This window comes from Rattus norvegicus, chromosome 1 (assembly GCF_036323735.1).
Source record: "Rattus norvegicus strain BN/NHsdMcwi chromosome 1, GRCr8, whole genome shotgun sequence".
NCBI classification, from domain to species: Eukaryota; Metazoa; Chordata; class Mammalia; order Rodentia; family Muridae; genus Rattus; species Rattus norvegicus.
Genome location: NC_086019.1, coordinates 54,985,114 through 55,006,323, shown reverse-complemented (window position 1 = coordinate 55,006,323; position 21,210 = coordinate 54,985,114). Strand labels below are relative to the sequence as shown.

The 21,210-nt window shown below is 45.5% G+C and overlaps 1 protein-coding gene across 5 annotated transcripts; it reads left to right on the top strand.

Annotated features, from left to right (window-relative positions):
* The first annotated feature begins 9,344 nt into the window (after window positions 1-9,344).
* On the top strand, window positions 9,345-21,019 carry Mpc1 (mitochondrial pyruvate carrier 1). Of its 5 annotated transcripts, none has more exons than XM_063274096.1 (5): window positions 9,345-9,529; window positions 11,420-11,423; window positions 19,908-20,004; window positions 20,192-20,324; window positions 20,497-21,019. In XM_063274096.1, the coding sequence occupies exons 1-5, from the start codon at window positions 9,459-9,461 to the stop codon at window positions 20,519-20,521; spliced, it is 330 nt and encodes a 109-aa protein (XP_063130166.1). In that variant the 5' UTR covers window positions 9,345-9,458; the 3' UTR covers window positions 20,522-21,019. The 5 variants fall into 5 exon arrangements, with proteins under 5 accessions (XP_063130166.1, NP_598245.1, XP_063130132.1 ...); NM_133561.2 differs by lacking the exon at window positions 11,420-11,423 and adding an exon at window positions 16,908-16,911 and having other exon boundaries at window positions 9,366-9,529; window positions 20,497-21,017; XM_063274062.1 differs by lacking the exons at window positions 9,345-9,529; window positions 11,420-11,423 and adding an exon at window positions 16,890-16,911.
* Window positions 21,020-21,210: the final 191 nt, after the last annotated feature.

The window sequence follows — 21,210 nt, the reverse complement described above, 5'->3', positions numbered from 1 at the left end:
ACCTTGCTGAAGACAGCCTAACAGAGCACAGACACTGGGACCTTCCAGCACATCAGCTACAGGTGGACAGACTGATTCTGTCCCAACAGAGGTGCCCTGCTGCGTTGACACCCTGGACTTCCCTGAAACCCCACAGTGAGGATACACGCTAAAGGAGTAATGTCTCTGGGGGCCAGTGCTGACTGTCAGCTGTGCCGGGAGCCCTGGGGGAAATGTGGCCATTGTACTGGTTAATGAGCTTGATATGGGTCGCCCAAGAAGGCCACCGTTGGGCTGGGAATTTAAGCCAATAGATAGTCTTTATTAACCAGCAACAACACTGGGTGTTCGGTACCCCAGTGTAGCACCAAGCCTTTCTCAGGGTGAGCTTTTAAACACAAAACCATGTTCTGGGTTGACATCCCTCGGCTACCAAGAACAGTTTCCGGAAGCAGACCTACAGAAGCCAAAGAGCAAGGTAGACACGTTCCCAGAATCATGGGCTTTGATGGATTAGGTCTTTGTGTTCATTTCGGCAGGTGGTGCTACCGTATGCTGAGTTCTATGGCCTGAAGGTTGCTTCCACCATGGAGTCAGAAGTGCTAAGACCTGGGCCTGTCCCAGAGCTTTATAAGGATTTATTCTGAGTCTAATTCTAGAATTTCTGCAATGAAATGTTTGACAAATACAAGAAATCAAAGGTGACAATGGCAGCGACGTTTGCCTACCAAATCCCCGAACACAGGAAAGACTGAACAGGAGTACAGGGTGTCCCGAGAAAGCTCATTTAGGACCGAGTTAGCTATGAGGATGCCTTTGCCACTAAGACTGCTGGGACACAAGTCAGTAAGAGCAGCTTCACATACCCCAGCATGAGCACAGGCTTTAACTGTGGTAGACAGCACTGTGTGCATTAGACACTCAAACTGGTCCCCAGACTGAAGAGCTGGTCTTCAGCTGTGTAATAGTCCGTGGATTTCATGTTGATGCAGCTGAGCTGCTGTGAGAGCGGATGGATGTGACGGTGCAGGCCTGTGATCCCAGGACTGGGGAAGCAGGCACAGGGGATCATGAGTTCCAGGCCAGCTTGGGCTATGTGGTGAGAAGTGAAACCCTGTGGGGAGGGAGAGGAGGAGGGAGAGGGAGAGGAGGAGGGAGAGGGAGAGGAGGAGAGAGAAGGAGGGGAGGAGAGAGAGGGAAGGGAGGAGGGAGAAATAGAGGAGGAGGACAGGGAGAGGGAAAGGAGGAGGACAGGGAGAGGAGGAGGACATGGAGAGAGAAAGGAGGAGGACATGGAGAGGGAAAGGAGGAGGACAGGGAGAGGAGAAGGAGGACAGAGAGAGGAGGAGGACAGGGAGAGGAGGAGGAGGAGGACAGGGAGAGGAGGAGGAGGAGGACAGGGAGAGGAGGAGGAGGACAGGGAGAGGAGGAGGACAGGGAGAGGAGGAGGGGGAGGACAGGGAGAGGAGGGGACAGAAGGTAAGGATTGACATGAAGTGCTGTGACTTTAAAACTCTCATGTTTGCTTCAAAGCGTATCAATTCTCCTAAAGAAGACTGTCGATGTGACTGCACCGGATGCTTTTATGGCTAGGTTCCGTTCTGAAAGACTTCTCAGATCAAGTTTTGTCAGTTAAGATTTAGCATCTGGATTGAGTCATGTATGTAAACTATAGGACAAAAGGAAAATAAAGTTCAATTCAGCTCCCTGGTGCCCTGAGCACCCACACCTTCCTGTGCTCACTGGCTTACTCTGGAGGAAGGCCTCCATGCCCTCTGCTATTATTTGACGGGTTGCCTCACTCTTGAGCTCCTTGTGCATTTTAGATATGGATCCCTTAACAGATAGGTGACCTGAAAACATTGTCTCCCCTCCTACAGTCTTGTTATTCTTCCCTTTGAGGCCCAGGAATTCACAGAATTTTATGTCAGTGCTTCAATATTCTTTTCAATATTCACGTTCTCCTATGTGTGGCCACTGGGAACCCCTAAAAGATGGCGTCCTGCTTGCTCTGTTGCTACTGGTAGAATTCCAGTCAGTATGCTGAGCAGACTGGGGGAATGTCTGGCACTCTGACAACCACAGACCCTGCTCCTGCTGGCTGTGGCCAGGGGGCTCTGCCCCCTCATGGAAGCTCTGTGAGCAGAGACATGTCACTTGCTGTTTATCTGGCTTCCCTGGAACTTGGTTGTCACCTGCATGGAAACAGGGGATTGTGCAAGAGACGCAATCATGCAGAGCAGGACAAACAGCAAGAGTAGCCACAGCCCCGACCTTCCCCAAGGTCAGGAATCACCAGGGACACCATCCATAGCCCTTTGCCCTATGAGAGGACAGCTAATGCATGCAGCATCTGAGGGCTGTGACCCAGCTTATTAACCAGAGGAGGATAGCAGGTACAGTGGCCTGAGGTTCCTTAGAGAGGAGGGAAGGGGCAGGGGGATAGTGTGCTGTATATGACAGCACCAAGCCCTTGTTCCTTTTCTGTCTGTCCAGTTGGTACTGGGAACCAAACTGGGTTCCAATTCACCATAAGCACATGCTCTATCATTGGTTTTCTATTCGTCGTGGATGTTATCCCTATGTTGGTTTTTGTTTGTTTGTTTGTTTGTTTCTTCAGCTGACAGCAAGAGGGTTTATTGTACACGAGTTACACTTGGCCACAAGAGAGAACAGAACTAGTCTAGAATGCCAAAGGTCCAGGGCAGAGGGCCAGCGGGACTTTTTGGTTGTGAGGAAGGTAGTGATCTCGGCGAGGTGACGTTCTGGGTCTATTGAGACTTATTACCGACAGCAGCATACAGTCCAACTACTCGTTCCAGCGTTCCAGGCTTCAGCATCCCTTACTTCTGCTCCCACAGGCTTCGTGGGTGCACAGGATGGTTTACTTGAACCTCTCTGCCTCATCTTTCTTCTCTTGCGCTTCAGCCTGCGCATTCTCTCCTTCCGCCACTTCGCTCTCGTGGCACAGGAGTCTCAAGGAAGATGGCGCTAAGACCGAGAGCCCTATGTATTTTCTTAAGAATTCAATAACCCATAGGGCCTAACATAAGAGTTACTGTGCCCATTTCGTAGATTAGGAAAACGAGGCCCCATAGGATTTATTGGCTTCCACTTGCGGGCAACTCTGAGCGTTCCGGGTTGCCCCCATTCAGGAAGCTCAAATGGTCGAGACAGGATCACTAACCCCAACCTATAAGAAGTTCTCTGCAGACTGGCTCTGGGGTTAGGGGAGTTTGGATGCAGACTGTTCTCAGCCCCTCAGATCACCGAGTCTCCTGGAGAAACTTCACTAACAAACATTCTGATGCAAGCAGGCTTCCTACATACATGATCGGGAAGCTCCCCTTTCTGCCTGAGCTCCTGAGGACACTGGCTGTGTCTGGGTGGGAACTAAAGTGGACTACGGGGCTTGGATGAGAGGCCTGCACTGTGCCATGATCTAGTCCCCCTGAGTTCTCAATGGGGGATTTTTAGCATTTACTGACTAGTACATAAGTTCCTCCATAGTGACCGTGGACTGGGAGTGCTTGGGGGTCTTTTGTCTCTCTGCCATTCATTCACAAAGCTGCCTGCCTGAGAAAGCCTTCTTTCGTGACTTGTCTGTGGGGTAAGAACCAGAACCTGGGACAGAGACAGAGAAGGAAGGCAAGTGTGTGTGCAATAATTCACCAGGGCACAAGCAACTTACCGCCCCCCATTTTAAGTGGCCTTATTTTCTAGTCTGGGATCCTTCAGGCCACACTGTGCTCTCAAGTGTTCTCATGGGCGAAGCAGATGGTTTGCAGCAGATATGGAAGAGCTGAAGGAAGCAGAAACAACACAGGTACACTGGTCATTTCACAGTTACTTCCCTTTGGGGACATGAACACTGGGCATAGCAACGACAAAGGCCCTGAGCGCTCTCCCAGCACTATGCGAAGTACACTTTTTTGAGACAGGATCCATTGTGTAACCCTGGCTGGTCCAAAGCTAACTATATAGACCAGGTTGACCTTGATTTTAAAGCTCTGTCTGACTCTGCCTTCCCACTGCTGGGATGCACCATGATCCCTGGATAAAAACATTTTTAACAACATAGGGAAATGTTTTCAGGCTCTGACACATAGAGCTGATGAATGCATGAGGTGACAGATTTACCAGTGATCCTGATCTGGTCCTTAAACACCAGATATATACTGAGGTTTTGAGGTTCGGGGTGCAGCTTATGACAGAGTATATATTTAGCATGCACAGGGTCCTGGGTTCAAGCCCAGCAGCTGTCAGTCTAAGAGCCCTTGCAGGGGAATCTCCTCACTCGTCCTATAAAAGTTTAGTTTTACTTAAGAAGCCATGGCACTTGGTTACAGCCATGTTCTGAGTTGTCATGATGTGGGGAAACCTCACATGCATGATGCTGGTAAGTACATAGGCGCTCTTCATAATGTCACTGGTGACGGAGGACTAACTGGGGTGACTCAGTAGTAGAGTGTTTGCTATGCATGGACAAAATCCTAGGTTTAATCCGCAGCACTACATAAACTAGGCATGTACTTGGGAGATAAAGACAGTAGATTCAGAAGCTCTGGGTCGTCCTAGGTTACATGACTGGATGTCAGCCTAAGACCCTGTCTCAAAAGTACTACTACTAACCAAGGACCTTTGCCTCCTAGTCTGCATAGACCTGACCCCATCATACCAAGGGGTAGGTGTTATCATAGGTTTGCAATAGTGTATGTCCATATACTTTCACAGCTTAGAGAAAATGCATGTGGTTCTATCAAAGCCTGTCAACTACTCATTCTCTCTCTTTTTTTTTTTTTTTGGTTTTTTTTTTTTTTTCGGAGCTGGGGACCGAACCCAGGGCCTTGCGCTTCCTAGGCAAGCGCTCTACCACTGAGCTAAATTCCCAGCCCCAACAATACTCATTCTCAAAGGTGTTTTCTGTCTGTAATGTCACTAAGCACTTGTCTTCTATTCTCTAATGTGAATTGGTTGCAACTGCGTGGGTCAGGAAGGCCCCAGAGGTCCATGTGTTGAGAGCTCTGACCCCAACTTTCTGCTATGGAGTTAGTAGAATCTTTAAGGGGTAAGACCCAGTTAGAAGGAAGTTAGGTCAGTGCTGGTGTTTTGAGAATTGCTTTCCTGGGGAGACATAAACTAGGTCTACCTCTTCTTATAAGGCCCTAAAGACAATATAAGTATAATTCCACTGAAGTTCAACCTGGGAACCAATGAGTTTGTTGGACTTAGGAAGCATGGGTGAGTGTAGGAAACAGTATCAGAGGATGACAGCTTCCCCACAGTGACACAGATGGGGGTCCTCCTTCACTTGCCTTTCTCCAGCCTGTATAGTCCACCCCATTCTGAGACCTGGAGAAGTCCAGTTAAGGCAGAACTGCATACAAATGGCTGCAAGAAGACCGGAAGGAGCAGTTGGAGTCTCCACTGCGAGGCTCCAGTGACTTTCTTTATCCCATCCTCCCCTAAGGCAATGTAAACAGTCAGTCAGCAGGCCCACTCTCAATGTTGTCTTGCAAGCAGACATAACTGATGAAGCACCAGGACAGGTTGTGAAGAAAATGGTTTATTCTGCTTACATTTCCACGTGACTGTTCATCACTGAAGGAAACCAGACAGGAACTCAATCAAACAGGTCAGGAGCTGTTGAGGTTGGGTCTTTTGCAATGTACTATAATGCTAAATATTGGCCCCCAAGGCCTGGTTGCCCCCAAGGATGAGAGAATTCCCATGTAGATCCAAGTGATCTTGGCCCCCAAGTTATCCCTAATTGGTGAATAAAGATGCCTCTACCCTATAGCTGGGCAGAATTGAGATAGGCAGGGCTTGGGGTTCCTGGGCTTGGGTCTGAGGAGAACCATGAGGAGAAGGAGAGGAGGAAGACACCATGAGTTAGGTGAATCATAAAAGAAGGACTGGCCAATAGAAGTTGAGCAGCCCAGACAAAACATGGTGAATTATAATCCCAGGTTATTAATGAGATTATAGATTCTAATAGCATAGAGAGTAGATATCTGCCTAGCTCCAGTGCTGATTAAGGCTTAATATAATAATAAGAGTTGTGTGGAATCATTCCAGGAACTGAATGATCAAAGGCAGGGTAGAAGCAGGATTGAGATGAAATAATTTCTACAAGGAGCCTGGGGGCAGGAGCTGATGCAGAGGCCATGGATGGGTGCTGCTTACTGGCTTGCTCAGCCTGCTTTCTTACAAAACCCAGGACAACAAGCCTAGGGATGGCACCACCCACAATGGTCCACCACCAATAACCAATAAGTGCCCTGCAGGCGTGCCTACAGCCCAATCTTAAGGAGGCATTTTCTTAGTTGAGGCTCCCTTCTCAGACTTTAGCTTGTGTCAAGTTGACATAAAGTGACCTAGCACACTATGATCCCAGCCATATGTTTTTGTGTGAGCTTACACGGTCCTCAAGACCAATCAGAAAGTTGGTTGTGCCCATGAAAATTCGTGCCACTATGACATGCCATACCTTGTGTGGCATTTTCATGGTGCAGCATGCAGTGTCCGCAACTGAGTAGAGCTTTGGACCATAAATCTCCTCAGTGGTCAGGACACCTTCTAGCACTGTGAAAGCTAGTCAGCAGATAGGGAGCATTTCTAGTTCAGTTCCAGCTTTATAGATCCAAGTCTTACAACCAAAGTGTGTGGTGTCTCCAGCAATTGGACTTTACTATCTAACTCTAGCAAGCAACCAGCAGCAGTGGCAATAGCCTTGATCAGTTGTGGAACATCTAGGGCCTCCTAGGGTCAATAGCTCACAGGGAGGTAACCCACATGGCTCTGGGAGCATCTCTCTCCACCCACAACCAGTACCTTCCCTCATGCTTCCCAACAACCAGGGTATTGACATGTATAGGCATAGGCTACAGCAGAACTTTCTTGGTTGCTGTGGGTATCATAACTCAGACATTAAGCTACCTAGAATTTTACAGTTGTGCCCGACCTGGTGTGAACTAACTTCCCATCCTTGCAGCTTAGTCTCTCAAATGTGTTTATAAATCTAGAAAACACTCAGAAGCATTATTCTATTCATACAATGAAACATATATATTTTATTTATTTAGAGATAGATGGATGGATACATACATATATACATACATACATACTCGCTATGAAGCTCTAGCTGTCCTGGAACTCACTATGTAGACCAGGCTAGCCTCAAGCTCAGAGATCTGCCTCCTGAGTTCTAGGATTAGAGGGGTTCTCCACCATGCCCGGATTGTAAAGAAAACTTTTTTCAGAAGATGGACAGGAGGATTGTCATGAGTTCCAGGCCAGCCAGGGCTATACAGTAAGAAAAAAATTACTTTTCTCCATCTCATATCCCTTCTGTTACACTTAGGGGTAGCCACTGCAATGTTGTCCCAATATCTTTGCACACACAGACATCCCTATGCACAAATGAATAGTATACTTTACACAACAGTCCACCACATTTTCCCTGCAAATAAATACTATAATTACTTAACACCAAAACATAAATAACTCCTGTTTTCTTGGTTACTCGATATCTAAACCAGACTGGCGTCAGAATTCATAGAGGTCTGCCTGCCTCTGCCTCCCACCTGTTAGGATTAAAAGTGTGCACTTCCGAGCCTGGCTTATTACTAGTTTACAGCTAGTTGAGACAGGATGTCATGGAGCCCAGGCCATTCTTGAACTCCTGGTCCTCCTTTCTCCATATCTCACTGCTGAGTTACACATCACCACACAAGCTGAAGCCCCTTGAGGATTGTTTCCATATTAAAACAAGCTTCACAAACTAGTCTATCCTGGGACAGCTCTCGAAAGGAAATTGCTGGGGCAAAGGGAATGCCCATTATTAATATTTAAGCATTCCCGTGAGTGCTTGGTTTACCTTCCTATATCCATTTCTGCCAGTGCTTTCCAGAGTCCATATTCCCCAGAAGCATTCTTTTTTTTTTTTTTTTTTTTTCTTTTTTTCGGAGCTGGGGACCGACCCAGGGCCTTGTGCTTGCTAGGCAAGCGCTCTACCACTGAGCTGAATCCCCAAACCCCCCCCACCCCCACCCCAAGCATTCTTAATTAGTCAAGTTTCCTTGTTTGGGGACATAATCCCACATTGTGCTTTTGTTCTTTTTTAATTTTGTTTGAGACAGGGTTTCTCTAAGTAGCCAGGGATACAGAACTAGATCTATAGACCAGGCTGGCCTCAAACTCAAATCCTCCTGCCTCTGCTTCTGCAGTGCTGGGATCAAAGTCAAGTGCCACCAAGTCCAGCTTCAAGTTCGGATTTCCTAAGAGTCCCCTTCTACTCTCTCAGAAGGTTGTTAGAATAAACCGGCAAAAATGAAATCTGAGAAAAGCTGCAAATATTTGTTCTACGCAAAAGGGGGAAACCCACAGATTACCATTCGCTTAATAGCGTTCATCCCAACCCCCACCCTAAGGACTCAGTGGTGACCTTGAACTTCCCACCACCCCACCCGGTTTATGGCAGTGCTTGGGATGGAACCTAGCCAGAGCTTCCGGAGCAAACCTGGCAAGAACTCTTCAGTCCCTGCGGTACAGCCCTAAAAGGGGGAGGGGGGAGGCTGTCTTTTTCAGTCTGCTTTTGGTAAACAAAGACTTTTGCAGGGGGACAGGTTAACGAGCAGGTATGGGAGGCCTACTCAGGTGTGGCTAAGAGCGGCTTTCCTCCCGAGTGAGGATTGAAGGCAGTTGTGTTCTTCTGGCGATCTGATTTAAAAACCAAGGAATTCGACTGCTTTTCCTTTCCTCAGGGTTGGTGGTGGTGACAGGAAATGTAGCCAGGCCCTTCTCATTTCCTCCAGCTCAACTCGCTCTGCATTCTGGCCCCCGCCATGTCTGGGGCGTGGCTCTGAGTCTGTGCCGGTGTCCCAGCAAACGCTCCTGCAGTATGCAGGCTCGGGGGACTTACGTAACCTCTGCTTTCCACATCGTGGGCAGTCACACTTCTGGAGACTGAGGTTCCCAGCTATTTTTAACTGCCTCCCTCCTCTGCACTCGGTGAATTCTTCCCAAGTCGGTAGCCACCGGTTTGCAGAATCTCACTGCCACTGTGCAGTCGCCCGTGGGGCAAAGGGACCGGCGCGGAGTGACCGGAGCCCGACCTGCACGCTGCGCCCCTCAGAAACCCCGCATGCCTGCCTGCCCAGGGCCCCCAGGCAGAGGAGTGTCACCCTTGCAGCCCCTAGCAACTGCCAGCCGTCCTGGCCGCCCGGGCCTTTTACGACGGCAGCCCCGCGGCGCGCGCCGCCCCGAGGGCAGGCGGGGGGGTGTGTCGGTAGCGCCAGCCAATCATGGCCGCGCGCTGCGGCCTAGCGCGTCCTCATTGGCGGAGCGCCGAGCGGCCGTAAGGCTTCTCTGGTTGTCGTGAGGCAGGCGCGGGGGTGAGAGCGCAGAGGGCCTCAGCTGGCCGGGTCGACCCTGGTGTCATCCGTTTAGGAAGCGGCTTCACCGCCAACAGCACGGCCATGGCTGGAGCTCTGGTGCGCAAAGCAGCGGACTATGTCCGGAGCAAGGACTTCCGGGACTATCTCATGAGGTGAGCGTCCGGGTAGGTTGTGGGGGAGACGCCCGCCGTGGGACAACCCTGCGGCGAGGTGCCAAGGAGAGCCGTGCACCGGCGGAACGCGCTCCTACCCGTGTCCGAAGGGACGGCGCTTCCACCCATGACTTAGGCTACTGAAGGGACGGTGCTCCCACCCGTGCCAGAGGGGACAGCAGGTGACTGAGGGTACAGTGCTCTTAGGGAAGGCGACCTAGGGAATGGCAGGTGACAGGGTACAGAGCTTCTGCCCCGCGAACTGAAAGACGGGGTGTGACTGTGTGGACCCCGCCCCAATCCGTGTCAGAGGGGACGACAGGTGACCGAGGGGACAACGCTTCTGGGCAGGACGACGTAGGGAATGGCAGGTGACAGGGAACGGAGTTCCAGTCCTTGACAGACGCAGAAGGACGCGGTGTTGACTGCAGGGACGCCGCTGCGGCTCGTGACCCGGCGAATACCGCTCCTGGGCAGGCAGACAGGCAGGGTGCCCTTGTATGGGTTGACGTGGGGACACTGGGTGCTACCATCCCCCCTCCTCGTCTCCCCATCGTCACGGGCCGGAGACTTGGCGGAAGCGGTGCTGGAATGTGCCGGGAGCCGGGTAATGGGAGCTAGAATTCGCAGCACCGAGGTCATTTATTTATTTATTTATTCCGTTTGATGGGTGCGTGGAGGAGGGGGACGAGACGACCACTGTTGATCAGTCACAACCACTCAGTGCGTCTGAGAGCGGGCTTTTACTTGCAAGGTGTGTGTCCCGAGGAGCTTGACATTGAGAGATTAAAAAAGCCCTTTCCAGAGTTTTTCAGTTATAATCTTCCAGTGCCTCGTTCTATTATAAGTATCTCACAAAACTAAAAAATATCACAGTATTTCCAAACATAGTTTTTATTTTCTTGGGATTTTTAAAGTTAGATAAGTGGAGGGCTGCTTTTTAGTTTCCTTTTCAGTAGTCAATACTGAGCCTGGCAGTGGTGGCAAATGCCTTTAATCCCAGCACAAGAGAGGCAGAAGCCGGAGGATCTCTTGAGTTCAAGGCCAGCTGGTCTACTGTAGTATTGTAGTTAATAGTATATATTTAGTGCATGGGGTTTCTATAACTGTCTTACCCATCAGTCTTCACCATCTTGGTAAGTATGTCTTTTCCTTTGAGAGGAACTTCTATTTTCCTGGGACCTACCTTCATGTTTGGACTCAGCTTGAACCTTCAACTTCTAGCACACCATGCTGCTGCACCTGGTTTTGATAAGACTCTCAAATCAAGAACTTTCTAGGTTTCTAATAGTTTTCTTAGTAGTTTTTTTTCTTTTTCTTTTTCTTTCTTGTATAATGTTGAGGCTCACACTCAGGTCCTGTGCCTTTCAAGGCCTACAAATTATATATACCCTTAGCCCTCGGTTTTGTTTTTGTTTTGTTTTTTTTTTATTTTATTTTATGTGTTTCACGTGTGCCTGAGTATATGTGCCTGTGAAGGCCAGAACAGTCATCGATTGCTTTTCTGCATATTTTCAACTAATAAATGCAATTTCAAGTTCAAATACAATGTAATTTACATTATCACATTCAAAGGCTGGAGAGTGATGAGTCCAGGGCCTTGTGCATGTTAAACATGCATTCTACCATTAAGCTACATACCTTGTCCCTAAATGAAATAGATGTAGATAAAAATCTAGCAAAATGATATGTAAGAGCTATTTAACGAAGGTATCAAGTGGAGAGGAACTACTCAATGTCCATGGATGGAAAGACTATTTATTTTCAGGATGTCCATTCTTCCTGACTTAGAGAATCAGTGCAGTACAAGTCAAGTCTGTGCTTCTAACACTGGAATAGACAAACAGGTCAGTGGCACAGAAGCAGACGTCATAAGTAAGCACACAGAAGTACAGTCAACCAAACATTAACCAAGGAGCAAAGACAAAACAATGTAACAAAGATAACCTTCAACAAATGTCACTGAGCAACTGGTCATCCAAGTTAAAACAAAACAGTTAGACACATCCTATGTCCTAAACAAAAAAATTACCCAACTTATAGGTTAAAACATGAAACGCAAACTATAGAATACAAATCTATAGGGAATTTAAATTACCTGGATTTGGCAATGACTCTTTAGATAGACTGCCACAGGCATGATCCATAAAAGAAAGAATGGGTGGGCCAGCCTTCATTAGGACTACAGTGCTCAGCTGGACACTCAGGTCATGCCTGTAAATGCCATACTCGGGATGTAGAGGTGAGACGACTGCGAATTCCAAATGAGCCTGGGCTACAGGAGGGGACCCGGTGTCAGGAAACAATTAAAATGTGAAATAGAAAACAAGTATTTGAAAAAGACTGATAAAGGACTGTTATCCAAAATATCTGGACTTCCTAAGACAACTATATTGAAAGGGGCTACATGTTTTAACAGACACCATGGAAAGGCGCACAGAAAGCAGCACATAAGCACACAAAAAGTTGCTGCTCAGTCCATGCTATCATGTAAATGCACATCAAAGCATTGAAATATGGCAATGCACTTACTGTAATAGCTGCCCAATCTTTCACCATTGACCGTGCAAGCCCTGGAGCTGTGTTGGAGCCACAAGATCTCTCCACCACTCCTGGGAATACAAATGGTACAGCTGCTCTGGAGGATGGCTCAGCCTTTCTTGAAAAACTTGACCTCCAATTGTACATCAGAAATCATACTCCTTGATATAAATGGAGAACTTAAGATTTATGTTCACACTGGGATCTACATTTGGCTGTTTATGGCAGCTTTATGCATAATTGCCCAAACTGAGCATCAAACAATTTGTCTTGTTGGGAGTGGGTGAGTGGTTAATGGTACATCCAGACAGTAGAATATTGTTTACTGCCCAAAGGAAATGAGCTGTGAAATAAAAAAGACATGTAGGAAATTTAAGCTCAGATTATTAAATGAAGTAAGTCAATTTGAAAATAGCAAATAATACATGAGTCTGTAATCAGGATTTAGGGTTGCTTTTGCTGAAAGCTCTTAGTCTGCAAATAGCTGTCCAGTGGGCAACTGAAAGCAGGATAAAAGGTTGCGTTCGCCTGGGGTGATAGTTGAATTTTGTGCTGGCTAGTTTTTATGTTAACTTAATAGAAGCTGGAGGAGGGAACCTGACTGAGAAAATGTCTCTGTAACACAGCTGGAGTAAGCCTGTAAGGCATTCTCTTAATTGGTAATTGATGTAGGGGGGCCAAGTCTATTGTGGCTAGAGCCACCTGTGGGCTGGTGGGTCTGGGCTCTAAAGGAAAGCAGGCTGAGCAAGCCAGAGGTAACAGGCTAGGAAGCAGCACCCCTCCATGACTGGCTTCTGCACCAGCTCCTCCCTATACTGAAGACCCCTGCTTTACTTGAATTTCCCTGACTGCCTTGGATCGATGGACCATTACCTGGATGTGTATTCATGTATTCATGGTGATTTATCACTTATCACAGTAATACGAATGCTAACTAAGACAAAATTGATCTTTAGAACATTAAAAAGAGCTGACGTGAAGCTGGGTAGAAGGCATACCTCCTTAAACCCAGTACTTGGGAGTACTACAGAGGCAGGTGAGTCTCTTCAAGTTCAGAGATAGCCTGGTGTATACAACAGCTATGAATTCCAGACTAGCCAAGGGTGCACAATGAGACAGCCTTAATTAAGGTTTCCGTTGAAGACACCGTGACCAAGGCAACTCTCAAAAAGGACAACATTTAATTGGGGCTGGCTTACTTACAGTTTCAGAGGTTCAGTCTGTCATCAGTGTGGTGGGAAGCATGGCAGCATAGTGCTGTGGGAGCTGAGAGTTTTACATCTTTATCTGAAGGCCACTGGGGAAAGACTGGCATCCTCAGGCAGCTCGTGGGAAGCTCTCAAAGCCCACCTCTACAGTGACACTTCCTCTCGCTGGTGCCACTCGCTGGACCAAGCATACTCAAACTACCATAGACATCCCGTCTCAGAAAGGGGGTTGGGGGGCTGGGGATTTAGCTCAGTGGTAGAGCGCTTACCTAGGAAGCACAAGGCCCTGGGTTCGGTCCCCAGCTCCGAAAAAAAAAAAACCAAAAAAAAAAAAAGGGGGGGGGGTTCCTGGATACGGTGGCACCCCTGTTACTGCAAGACTGGGGCAGGAGACAGGCAGATTTCTGGGGTTCGCTGGCCAGTGTGCCAGGTCCACTTTGCAAGCTCCGTGCCAATGCAAACAAGAAACCAAGATGGGGAGCACCTGAGGAATGATAGTTGAAGTTGTCTTCTGGCGTACATATATGTGCACATGTATATGCACACACAGAAATACATCTTTGCCTGGTATTGCATGCATCTTCTTTGCTACCTTAGACTTGAGGTCAGATTCCTGCCCAGCTCTGCAAGTAAACATGTTAATTATTTAAGGAGTGTTAGTCTAAAACTAGTAATACAAGGCTGGTTTATCCTAAAGTGACCTAATCTTTCTTCTTCCCCTCTGAAGTTTGAGAACACCAAGATCAGGAGAACTAAGATATTTTCAAAAATTCAGGAACAATGAGACTTGACAACAGTTCACCCAATGATGGAACTGAGGCTAACCCCCTCGAGTGGGAGAAATTAGTTCATGGCCAGAGCTGAACACCCTCCACCCACCACAGTAATTTTCCACGGCAAGACAATACAGAGGCAGACCTGAGAAAACGATCAACCAGAACACAACTGACCATCCGCTTGTTATGAATGCATCTTGTCTCTGCTTTTATTCCTTCACCAATAGAACCTTCAACCTATTGCCCACTCTTAAAATGATAGTCCCCTGTTCCTCTGTTCAGCTATATGGAATAAAGTGTTTCATGTCATATCTTTAGTTGACTCTCAGAGCTGTAAGTAGCTGAATCTGGCCTGTGGGAACCCTTACTCAGGCCTAATGACACAAACTAGGGTCAACTGGGGAGAGGGGACCTCATTTGAAGAATTCCTCCATCAGAGTGGTCTGTGGTCCATTTTCTTGATTACCGGTTGATACGGGAGGGCTCAGCCCACTGTGGGCAGTGCCACCCCTGGGCACATGGTCTTAGGTTGTGTGAGTAATGTGCAACCTATGGAAGGCAGCCAGTAACCAGTGTTCCCATGGTTCTGCTTCTGTTTCTGCCTCTAGGTTCCTGTCAGAGTTTTTGCTCTGACTTCCCTTCATGGTATATTGTAGGCCATGATATGGAATAAACTCCTCTCCAAGTTGTTTTTTTTTTTTTTTTTTTTTGGCTATGTTCTTTGTAACAGCAACAAAAAAACAAACAAGAATGGATTCAATTGCATGACATTCTGAGAAAGGCAAAATTTGAGTCAGGAAAGGGATTAGGAGTTAAGGGCAAAAAGAAAGTGCAGAATTTTTAGGGCAGAAGAACTACTGGTGACATTGTCTGAGAGAGCTTCCAAGTCCAGAGAACAGTTTCTCTACAATGACAGTTGGAGTTCACTGTGTCAACCCAAGAAAGCAATGCGGTTTTTTCATATTCAATTGAAGTAAATCAGATGATCAATAAAGGGAAACTCAAGCTTATTTTCCACATGATTATCATTACTGCTCTAAGATATAATTTGGAAACTAGACATGGTTGCCACTATTCCACAGAAGTCAAGTTGTAATGTGTATGTTGCTTATAAATTTATCTTTGTCTGGAGCATGTACTGTTATATAATGGCCGGAGGGACAAGTATGCTTTTCATATATACAGAACGCATAAAGTGTATGTACCTGAGGGATGGAACATTAGAATGTACTTTTTAAATTGTTTTATGTGAGTCTATAATGAGTGTATACTAAATGTGTGGGTGTCTGCAGAGTCCAGAAGAGTATTAGATCACCTGGAACTAGATTTACAGAACATTAGTTATTCTGGTTTCTAGAAGAATAGCTGAGTCATCTCTCTGGCCCTCATTTTTCAGATTTTTTTGTTGTTTTATTTTTTAAGTTTTTTTTTTAAAAATGTGTATGGTTGTGAGCCCGCAGAAGTAGATCTATGTGCACCTGTGTGCAGGTGCCCACATGAGACCACAAGAAGGCATAGCTCCTCTAGAACTGGAGTTAGAGTTGTCAGCCTGTATACAGGTACTGGGGACTAGGTCCTCTGTAAAAACAGCAGACGCTCTTAACTAAGCCATCTGTCCTCCAGCCCTACAAAACTTTTGTTTTAAAAATCTTTTTTTTTTAAAAGATGGTGATGGTGGTGGTGGTGGTGCTGGTGGTGGTGGTGGTGGTGCTGGTGGTGGTGGTGGTGGTGCTGCTGCTGCTGCTGCTGCTGCTGCTGGTGGTGGTGGTGGTGGTGCTGGTGGTGGTGCTGGTGGTGGTGGTGCTGGTGGTAGTGCATACCTTTAATCCCAGCACTCAGGAGGCAGAGACAGGCAAATATCTGAGTTGGAGGCCAGCCTGATCTATAAAGCAAGTTCTAGAACAGCGAGAAACCCAGTCTCTCAGAAAATAAAATAAGTTTTGTGTTTATTTTTTAAAGATAGAAAATTCAACATTTAGGAAAATACCACCATAGCTTCATGCATTCACTAATTTATTCAACAATTGCTTTGCACACCAGGTGCCACTTTAGGTATTTCAGTTGTCAGAAGAATACAGACCTTTGGTGAAACTAACTTTATATGTGACAGTGAAAGTTCATTTCTATAAAAGTTCAGCAGTGTTTCCAAGGCTGTGCTGGCCACACTGGCCTGCACTTGAACGGCGGCAAGTCCAAACTGAGATATTCATGAAGTGTAGACTCACACTAGACTTCAAACAATGAGCACAAAAAGTATGTATATAGCTCATTGTAATTTTGGTGGTGACACATATTCAGATTAAAGTGTACACACTAGGATAACTGAGAATTTGTATCCCTCACACACTCTCTCACCAGGTCTCACTATGTACTTCAAGCCTCAAACTTGCTTTGTATCCTTAAGTAATCTCTAATTGACAATCCTCCTGCCTGAACCTCCTGAGTGCTAGAGTTATAGATGTGCACCCCATACCCTGGTCTTGTTAAGATGACTTGCAGAAAACTTTAATTATATATACAGCCCAAGTGTTTATTCACATTGTATTTTTATTATGCTTCTAAATCTAAAGATGAAGCTTATTTTCATAGAATAAAATTTAATTTCTCCTGTTATTACATATGTTTCCTTTTAAAAAACTGTTTGTGTGGGGGTTAGTGTGTCATAGTACACTTGTGAACTATCATTTATTATATTCTCGGACAAAAACAAACTGTGTCTAGCATGCGACTAAAACTTAAGTGCATGTGAGTTTGAACTGAACTAGAATGATTTAGAAGTGCCTGATTCTTTTTCTTTTTGTTTTATTCCCTCCATGTCTCTTCTGTGTGAACCTTGACGACTCCACAAAATAGTACGGTAAGAAAACTGTAGCCATTCTGGGCATTTGTGGACTTTCTGCTTTCATAGAGTTAGAGATGACTCCCACGGTAGATGGTAAGCTGTAGGTGAAGCACTTTTCTGGGTCCCGCCTCTGTGGACCACAGCTCTCCTGTGTTTAGAAAGGAGCCTGCAATACTTCCTTAACAATAGTCACCTCAGAAACTGGCAGCCAATCAGAGAAGGAGCACACTGAGGTGGTTCTTTCCACAGCAGGGAACTTGTTCCCATGGCTTGCTTTCTGATACAGAAAGAAAAATTGCAAAGTAAAAACATTTTTTATGTAATTGATAAATACTAATGACAAAAATCCCTTATTTTTCTATAAATTGACTTTAATCTCTGACAGCCTAGACCAGACACTTACTTAGAACAGGGAAGAGAGAATTAAAATTTTGTACCAGATAGAAAATATACATTATAGGGCTGAAGAGATAGCTCAGAGGGTAGGAATGCTGGCTGCTCTTCCAGGGGTCCCAAGCTCAGTTCCCAGCAACCATATGGTGCTAGGATCTGATGCCCTCTTCTGTCATGCAGACGTACATGCAGATAGAGTACTCATGCATAAAATAAATAAATCTTAAAAAAGAAAGAAAGCAAATATACATTGTAAGCTTTCATTTTTGAAATAGTTTCTGCCTTATGTGTGTTTGTTGGTAACAGAGACTGACTGTGTAGACCAAGTTGACTTATTATTTATCGGCTTGTTTGTCCAGTTAGTCATTTGAGACACGGTTGGTCTTGGCTGGTCTGGACCTTTATATGTAGACCAGGCTAGCCTCAAACTGAAATTCCCCTTCCCTCTGCCTCCCAAAGCCAGGACTAAGTATGCACTACCATACCTGGTTCGTTGACTTGAGCTCACCATCTTTCTGCTGTAGATGCCAAGAGTGCTTGGATTTAGAGGCATATACCGTCGTACCTAGCACCCTTTGTGTTTTTAGGGAATGTGTTTAAATGTAGTTCAATGATAAAGTTCTCTGGGTGTTTCTTAGCTTTCAGAATTCAAATTATATCATCATATAATTGAAAACTTCTTATTCTTGAATTTGCCCTCATTTAAGTAGGAAACCTTCAGGCTTCTAGATGGCTTCAGATCTGTGCCATTGTCTGTCCCTACTTTGGCAGAAGGCAGGTTATACCTAGTGGTAGTCAGGGCTGGTAAGCCCCTCTTAGAATAACTGTACAGGCTTTGATCACAATCTGTGCATGGTAAAGTAGACATCAAGACCATCATACAGTGCAGAGTGGTGGAAAGAGATTAACGAGAGAGATAGAAATAGACCCAGTAGAGAAAGAAAGGAGGAAAGTTGGGCAGTCCTTGCTATGCCTGAGTCTCAGACCTTACATTTAAACATGCTAGCTTACCTTTCAGTGTAGTCTCGTATCATGCTAAATGTACTCCTAAATTGTTTTTCTTGTATTGCCCTTTTCCCCACTTCCTGCAGGATTTTTAAGATTGCAAATGTATTTCACAGCCTGTATCTGTCACAATCTATGGCAGCCAGAAGGCAAGTCTCACTGTTTAATGTGTTCAAACTCTATGCAACAATTTTAATTCTGTTGACAAAAACCATTGGTTTAATACATCTTTCCTCAGAAATGAAAATAAATTAGGCATGGCTGCTCTTAAATGGCTTAATTTTGTTTTAGAATGGAAAGTGATATACTTTTTTAAAAATATTACTTCAAAAGTATTTTCAAACAGTCTTCATGTGTGGGACTCTGGCTGTAGATTTTCAAGTTCATGTATAGGCTAAAAAAATATGTGTTTACTTGGACTATAGAGATGGTTCAGCAGTTAAAGGCAGGTGTTCTTCATAGGACCTAAGTTTGGTTCCCAGTGTCCATGGTGGATAGCCCACAACCACTTGTAACTAGTTTCCAGGGTGTCTGATGCCCTCTTCTGAACTCCAAGGGCACCCACACTTAGCTCTATAGATACCCCTCCCACACACACAAATACACACACAAAAATTTTAAAACATCTTTTAAGTCAGGATGGTGGTGTGTGCCTTTTATCCAGCAGAAACAGGGTTCTCTGTGAGTTGGTGCTAGCCTGGTCTACATAGTAAGTTCTAGGCTAGCCAGTGCTACATAGTAAGACCATGTCTCAAATAAACAAAATCAAGCCACATCATGATGGGGTAGCATGCCTTTGCTCCCAGCACTTAGGAGGTAGAGGCAGGTGGATCTGAGTTTGAGGCCAGCTGGTCTACAGAGTGAGTTGCAGGACAGCCTGGGCTACACAGAGAAGAAGCCCAGGCTCTTGAAAAAGAAAACAACAACAATAAAAAAATTAATCAATCTTTAAAAATGTATCCTTTAAAAAAATTAAAATGTATCATTTCTTTAGAAAAAAGTGCCAGGGCTGGAGAGATGGCTCAGAGGTTAAGAGCACTGGCTGCGCTTCCAGAGGTCCTGAGTTCAATTCCCAGCAACCACATGGTGGTCACAACCATCTGTAATGGGATCCAATGCCCTCTTCTGGCATGCTGGCATGTATTCAGATAGAGCATTCATATGTATAAATAAATCTTAATTTTAAAAAAGGAAAGAAAAGTTATCCAACTTAAGCTCTGTATTTTACTAATAACTTAATGAAAATTTGGGAAAACACATTTTGACAGATAGAAACATAAAGACAATAGTTATAACAAGGTTTAAATTATGTGGGAATAGATGATGTAAGAAGTTGGTATCATTTTTCAGTTCCCTAAGTGGGTAATGAGAGATTGCTGGCTTGTAATGTGGAAATTAGTAAGGAGCCTGAACAAACAGCTGGATCCTTCTTAGCTCTGGGCTCACCCTGAAAGAACTGGCTCACAGGGAAACCGAAAGTCGAAAGTCGGTTAGCTCAAGACTTGAGGGTGAGGATTCCTCTCACACATCTGTGTTGCTTAAAGTGGTGGGATGCAGCTGTTTTTGGTTTCTCTCTAACTTCCCCGCCCTTCTTCCCCTCTCCTTTACTGCAGCACTTCTGGGGCCCAGTTGCCAACTGGGGTCTCCCCATTGCTGCTATCAATGACATGAAGAAATCTCCAGAGATTATCAGTGGGCGGATGACTTTCGGTAAGAACGCGTTGAGGAAAAGGAGGGTGTTACACATGACATAGCCCCTGCGTACAACTCAGCACATGCTATGGCTGCTAAGGGGTGCAGAGGTGGAAAAGGTTCTTTTTCCCTGTGGCATTAGATGTATCGACTGTTGTTTCCCGGTAGCCTAGATAGTCATGTTCTGTGCTTTGTGTTTTTACAGCCCTCTGTTGCTATTCTCTGACATTCATGAGATTTGCCTACAAGGTACAACCCCGAAACTGGCTTCTGTTTGCGTGCCATGTGACAAACGAAGTCGCTCAGCTCATTCAGGGAGGACGACTTATCAACTACGAGTAAGCAGGTTTTAATGTATCGCTTTGAGGGATTGGTGAGAAATTCAATTTAAAAAAACATAAAAAATTAACATGAAGTAGAAACTTGTCTTCTAAAACCATGCAGAGCCTGGGGGGCGGGGGCTGACAAGAAACGTTGTTTCTCATTGAAATTGTCTCCAATTATTTCCAGGATGAGTAAGCGGCCATCTGCATAGCAGTGCAAGGACCAGCTCTTGAAAGGGACAGTGCTCCAGCCACTGTTGCGGCCACAGATCACGTCAGCATGAATAGTCGTGCTGAGGGGAAAACACGGAAGACTATCTTTAATGACCATGCCAACATTATTGAATAGCCAAGAATCCCCAAACCAACTCTCGGCTGCCTTATCAATGCTAAACTTTATTTGTCTTCATCAGGAGTAGTTCAAAATATGCAGCTAATTTAATAATTTTGAATGATGTTATCTATAGCAATCTGTAGTAATATGTATATTATCTATTGGGATTTGTGTAATAAAAAATCTAAGGGAACAAAACTTTATAACTACAAGCACTTAAGTCCTCAAAATTCTTGACTTTTTCTTTAATGACTATAGTATAACCCTCAGTTGGTCACATGTCTACACATAATTTCCAGTGATAACAAGTAGCGGTGTTTTCCATATGTAATTCAGATCTGAACTTAATGGCAATAAATGGTTTAAATATTTGCTATTTGAGTGTGACTGGATCTCTTGCTGTGTTGGTTAGGAAACTGCAGAAGTATTGTCTGAAAGAATAGTTTCAAGAGAAACCAGGGCTCCTAGAAACTGTTCCTATGACCTCAGAAGTGGAGAGCTGTAGAGGGCTGTTCCTTTGCAGAGTACTCCAGGCCTGGCTGTAACCGTGCACAAGCCTGAGGGGAG

Coding starts and splice junctions, on each gene's coding strand:
- Mpc1 (XM_063274096.1), top strand. CDS start 9,459: ATGGCTGGAGCTCTGGTGCGCAAAGCAGCGGACTATGTCCGGAGCAAG. Junction 20,005..20,191: donor CAGTGGGCGGATGACTTTCG/GTAAGAACGCGT, acceptor GTGTTTTTACAG/CCCTCTGTTGCTATTCTCTG. Junction 20,325..20,496: donor GGACGACTTATCAACTACGA/GTAAGCAGGTTT, acceptor AATTATTTCCAG/GATGAGTAAGCGGCCATCTG.